A 6,278-nucleotide genomic window follows, 5' to 3' on the forward strand; every position below is an offset into this window, starting at 1 on the left:
AGGGTGACCGTCCACCAAAGCAGCCTAAGGTCCCCCTGGAGCCGGTCGTCGGCTTGATGGCTGAGCGGAATAGGTCGGTCACTCCGGCTAAACACGGTGCGGGCAAGGGTCTGATGCCGGGTCTATCTGACAGCCAAAAGAAGCCACCAGTCTTGCTCCATGAGGACTCCAAGTATGCCCTGGAGAGGTTGTCATCGATCATTACCACCGACGACTACGAGGATCTGGGGAATCACACAACAGAGGCGATGGGGGAGATGGGCCTCTTCAACATTGCTCAGGTAATTACTCTGTCGTCCTTGGTCGATCCGTTCACCATTTTCTGCCTTTAAACATTTTACTTATGCATTTTTGTTGTCCCTCAGGCTATGATCATGATGAAGGGCATGATGGGACGGTGTCTCAATCATGAGATGACCATTGGCCGGATTCGTGGGAAAGCCAAGGTAATGGAGGAGGAGTTGCTCGATCTCAGGGCCTGGAAGGTCGTCCAGGAGAAGAAGCTAAAGATGGCCGAGACGGCCCGGGATGAGTCTATCCAGCAGATGGACCGTCTGAAGAGAGCCCTGGTGGAGAAAGACGATGAGGTCCGTCAGGCCAAGGAGGATGCTATACGCGAGTACCGCGACTCCGAGGCCCTCATTGTGGAACTGAGTCTCGTTTATAACGACGGGTTCGACGATGCTCTCCGTCAGGTGAGGGCGTTGTACCCGGACATAGACTTATCCACCGTTACTGTTACTGCCCCTGAGCCATCAACCGTCCAGCTCGTTCAGTCGGAAGATACTGATGTTCTTTTCGACGAGAACGTCCCTGTCCGCGAAGCTCCTATAGATCAAACTGTAGCGGACAGCCAGGCTAAGGACATTGGGGATCGTCTAACTGAAGAGAGAGAGGGAGCTGATTTGTAATAATTTAGTTTTGCTAATTAATCCTCTTTTTTTTTATTATTATTTTTTTTATATATATATATATCAAGTGTGGAACAATTTTTAATACCCGTCATATTTATGGGGTTTATATGTATATTGACCGTTCAGTATGTTTACATTCTACAAGGTCTGTTGGCCTTTTTAACTTTGTGAAATGTATGTGTTTTATTTTAAAGCGTATTTCATGTTAAAATGAACTCTGTTCCGCTTATATGATTCCTCCGTTCATTAGTCGTTTTAACCAAGGGTCGTCATCCCTTAAGATGATTTGTGGGACTTATAGAAATATCATTTGTTTTAGAATGGTCCGTTTAGTACGTGGGTTTAGCCTGAATTCTTAAGTGTTATCACCCCTAGAGATGACCTGTTCATCTCGTGGTTGTAATTTTTGAGCCTGTCCTTTGTGTAGACTAAGCACATTCCATCCTTTTTGGATGATCCGTCCAACTTGCGGATGTTATTCTGAGTCCGTCCATTATGTGGACTTAGTAGTTACCATCCATTTAGGATGATCCGTCCACTTGTGGACGCTATTTTGGGCCCGTCCATTATGTGGACTTAGTAGTTACCATTCATTTAGGATGATCCGTCCACTTGTGGACGCTATTCTGGGTCCGTCCATTATGTGGACAGTCTTACTGGTCCGTCCATTATCTAGACTTTAAGTTTCCATCCTCTTAGGATGATCCGTCCATCATGTGTACAGTCTTACTGGTCCGTCCATCATCTGGACTTTAAGTTTCCATCCTCTTGGGATGATCCGTCCATCATATGTACACTCTTACTGGTCCGTCCATCATCTGGACTTTAAGTTTTCATCCTCTTGGGATGATCAGTCCATCATGTGGACAGTCTTACTGGTCCGTCCATCATCTGGACTTTAAGTTTTCATCCTCTTGGGATGATCCGTCCATCATGTGGACAGTCTTACTGGTCCGTCCATTATCTGGACCTTAAGTTTTCATCCTCTTGGGATGATTCGTCCATCATGTGGACAATGTTTTTAATCGTTTGATATTGAATTAACTAGATTAAGCAGGAAAAATTTAGTAGAGTCTGAAAGAAATCTTTATAGGAAAAAAAGGTGCCTGTCCCCTTGGGCCTTAAAAAAGCACTGGTAGAGAGATTTGTTCAAAGTAAAGGAAAATAAATGGAAATAGCTATTCAAAGCAAAACTACTGAAAACTTTAGAAATAAACTGGAAAGTTGGGGGGGTTGATGTCCTCTTATGTCGTCTTTATTGGTAGTATCTCCGTAGGTGCTCTGTGTTCCACGGGTGCTGCAATTTTCGCCCGTCCATGGTTTCGAGGTGGTAGGTCCCCTTCCTCTGCCAAGATGAGATCCTGTAAGGTCCTTCCCAGTTTGGGCCAAGTTTTCCATGTGAAGGATCTTTAGCCGCTCCCATTACCTTCCGTAGCACAAGGTCTCCGACCTGAAAGTCTCTGTGTCTGACTTTGGAGTTGTAGTATTTTGTCATGAGGTTTTGGTATCGGGCCATCCTTTGTTCAGCTGTAGCCCGGACTTCGTCGACTAGGTCTAGCTGTAGCCGTAAATCCCCTTCGTTCTTGTCCTCATTGTAGCTCTCCAGTCGATAACTTGTAAGCCCTATCTTTGCTGGAATGACAGCCTCGCTCCCATATGCTAGCCTGAATGGTGTTTCTCCCGTGGGTGTTCTTGCCATTGTGCGATATGCCCACAAGATACTTGGTAACTCATCAGGCTAGATGCCTTTTCCCCCCTCGAGCCGGGTCTTGATGATTTTGAGCAGGGACCGGTTCGTGACTTCAACTTGCCCATTCGCTTGCGGATGTGCAAGTGATGAGTAGTGATTTCTGATGCCTAACTCTTAGCAGAAATCTTGGAATGCCTTGTTGTCAAACTGTTTTCCGTTATCAGAGATGAGTACCCTTGGTATCCCGAATCTGCATATGATATTTCTCCATACGAATCTCCTGATGTTTTTCTCCGTGATAGTCGCCAGAGCTTCTGCCTCAACCCACTTAGTGAAGTAGTCGATCCCTACCACCAGAAATTTCAGCTGTCGCGCGGCCGTCGGGAGAGGGCCCATGATGTCTAGCCCTCATTGGGCGAACGGCCAAGGGGCCGTCATGGGTGTCAGTTCTTCGGTTCGTTGCCTAATTAGGTTACCAAACCTTTGACATTTGTCGCAAGTCTTGACGTAGGATTGTGCGTCCTTCTGTATTGTAGGCCAATAGTATCCTGCCTGGATCAATTTGTGTACTAAAGATCGCGCCCCCGAATGGTTTCTGCAGATACCCTTATGGACCTCTCTCATTACATAGTCTGCTTCCTCGTGGCCCAAACACCTTAGGTATGGTCGTGAGAATCCCCTCTTGTATAAGACGTCATTGATTATTATGAATCGCGAAGCCCAGACTTTTAGTTTTCTTGCCGCGTCTTTGTTGTCTAGGAGCATGCCTTCCTTCAGGTAGGACGTTAGTGGCATAGTCCAATCATATTCTGGGTTTATTTCCTGCACTTCTGCCCTACTGTTAATGATTGAGGAATTCTGGGTGAACGACAGTACCTGATCGGGGGCCATCATGACCTCAGCAGAGGCGGCTTTCGCGAGCCAGTCAGCACATTCATTCTCCTCCCTTGGGATTTGGATGAATGTGACCTGGAGGGAGTCGATCCGTTTCCTGACCTCTTCCAAGTATTTATTCATCTTTTCCCCCCTACACTCATAGGCGCCGCTAATCTGACTGACTATTACCTACGAATTGCAATGTACAACCATGGCCTCGGCGCCTGCTGCTTTTGCCAGGTCTAATCCTGCCACCAATGCCTCATATTTGGCCTCATTATTGGTTGTCGGGAATTCCAGTAGGATCATACACTCGATTTTATCTCCGTCAGGGGTTTGAATTACCACCCCGGCGCCTCCAGCTTGCCTGTTTGATGATCCATCCGTGTGGATGTTCCATTGTCTGAGGGCTTGTGGCTCTTGCTACTCCGTTTGCGTGTATTTGGCGATGAAGTCTGCCACTGCTTGGCCCTTTATTGCGGTTCGCGGTCGGTAATGTATGTCAAACTCGCTCAGCTCTATCGCCCATAGGGCCATTCGTCCGGCTGCTTCGGGGCTACTCATTGCTCTTTTTAGGGGTTGATTTGTCAAGACGATGATGTTATGGGCTTGGAAGTACGGTTTCAGTTTTCAAGCTGCGGTTATCAGTGCGAAGGTGAGCTTTTCTATGTGGGGGTACCTTTCTTCAGCCCCCCGGAACCCCCTGCTTACGAAATAGACGGGTTGCTGAGTTCCTTCCTCTTCTTTTACTAGGGTCGCGCTTACTGCCACCTGCGAAGCTGCTAGGTATAAGTAGAGGTCTTCTCTTGGCTTGGACGGGCTGAGCAAGGGTGGCGAGGCGAGGTATTTTTTCAGATCTTCAAATGCCTTCTGGCACTCATCCGTCCACTCGAATGATTTTTTTAGGACGCGGAAGAATGGTAGACACCTGTCCGTTGCTTTTGAGACGAACCTGTTCAAAGCAGCAATTTTCCCGTTCAAGCTCTGCATGTCCTTTACTGTCCTTGGCGGTTCAAGCTCCATGATGGCCCGTATCTTCTTTGGATTGACCTCTATTCCTCTTTGGGACACCATAAAACCCAAGAATTTTCCCGCTGTTACCCCGAATACGCACTTGCCTAGATTCAGTTTCATGTTGTATGACCGTAGAGTATCGAATGTCTCCTAGAGGTCGCTCGGGTGATCTTTTTCGAGTGGGCTCTTGACCAGCATGTCATCGACGTAAACCTGTACGTTCCTCCCTATCTGGTGTGCGAACATTTTGTCCATTAACCTTTGGTACGTCGCCCCAGCGTTCTTGAGTCCGAATGGCATCACCTTATAGTAAAAGAGGCCTTGGTTGGTGACGAAGGACATTTTCTCCTGATCAGATTCCTCCATCTTGATCTGATTATAGCCTGAGAAAGCATCCATAAAACTTAGGAGCTGGTGTCTGGCCGTGGAGTCGACCAGTGCATCTATCCGCGGGAGGGGGTAGCTATCTTTTGGGCACGCTTTGTTAAGGTCCATGAAGTCGACGCACATTTGCCACTTTCCACTGGTCTTCTTAACCATGACCACGTTCGCCAACCACTCTAGGTAATATACTTCCCTAATGAAACCTGCCTCGAGTAGTTTTTCGACCTCTTGCGCTATTGCTCTTTCCCGCTCAGGAGCGAACACTCGCTTTTTCTGCCAAACTGGTGGGGTTGAAGGGTTCACGTTCAGCTTGTGTACTATGACAAAGGGATCGATCCCGGGCATGTCTTCGTGGTTCCATGCAAAAACATCTTGGTTCCTCCTGAGGAATGTTATGAGGGCCTGGCGCACAGGTTGGCAGGCCAATGTTCCTATTCTGGTCATCCGCTCTAGTTTTGATTCGTTGAGCATTATCTCCTCCAGCTCTTCGACCAGTTCTGCGACCGTCCTTTGCTCTTCTATGCACATTGTCTGATGATAATCTTCCATTTCTAGCATGGCAATGTAGCATTCTCGGGCGGTTGCCTGATTTCCTTGCAATTCTCCAATCCCATAGTCCGTTGGGAACTTGATCATTAGGTGGTATGTTGATGTTGCTGCTTTCCATGAGTTAAGTATGGGCCGTCCAAGAATACCATTGTAAGCGGAGGAGCCGTCCACCATGAGGAACATCACATTCCTAGTGAGTTCTTGCAGGTAATCACCCACCGTTACAGGGAGTGTGATGAAGCCTATTGGGAATACCCTTGTCCCTCCGAAACCGATAAATGGAGCACTCGCCGGCATCAATCGTGCTCTGTCTATCCCCATTTGCTGGAATGCTAGATAGTATAGAATGTCTGCTGAGCTGCCGTTGTCGATTAGTACTCGGTGGATGTTGTAGTCCCCCACACGTATGCTGACGACCAGCGCGTCGTCATGCGGGTGATGGAGTCTCCTTGCATCTTCTTCGGTGAATCCGATGATAGGGCTCTCCACTCGTGTGGTATTACGCCTAAAGCCTGTTAGATGGACATTCAGGACCGATCTGAGGTACGTTTTTTGAGCTTTTTTGGAAGAATCGGTAGCCGCGGTCCCTCCCACTATCATCCTTATGTCTTCGATGGGGGGTCTAGGACACTCGTTATCCTGTCGGGGGGCCGGCTCTTGGTGATTGTGATCCGCTCTCTCTTTGTTGACGAACTTCTGCAACTTCCCTTGTCTAATGAGGGCTTTAATCTGCTGCTTTAGGTCGTAGCAATCGGCTGTGTCGTGGCCATGATCTCGATGGAAACGACAATATTGGTCAATCGGGGCGTTCAGAGGGGTGAAACTTGTGAACCTTCCGCCTGGGGGCTTAG

The 6,278-nt window shown here is 47.9% G+C and overlaps 1 protein-coding gene across 1 annotated transcript; it reads right to left on the reverse strand.

Moving 5' to 3' along the window:
- Positions 1-4,644: 4,644 nt before the first annotated feature.
- Positions 4,645-6,027, reverse strand: LOC136066666 (uncharacterized). The gene has a single exon (XM_065771352.1). The coding sequence runs from the start codon at positions 6,025-6,027 to the stop codon at positions 4,645-4,647; it is 1,383 nt and encodes a 460-aa protein (XP_065627424.1).
- Between the last annotated feature and the right edge of the window lie 251 nt (positions 6,028-6,278).

The sequence above is a fragment of the Quercus suber genome, unplaced genomic scaffold (genome assembly GCF_002906115.3).
Source record: "Quercus suber isolate HL8 unplaced genomic scaffold, Cork oak 2.0 scaffold_42, whole genome shotgun sequence".
Classification (NCBI taxonomy): domain Eukaryota; kingdom Viridiplantae; phylum Streptophyta; class Magnoliopsida; order Fagales; family Fagaceae; genus Quercus; species Quercus suber.

Coding starts and splice junctions, on each gene's coding strand:
- LOC136066666 (XM_065771352.1), bottom strand. CDS start 6,027: ATGATAGTGGGAGGGACCGCGGCTACCGATTCTTCCAAAAAAGCTCAA.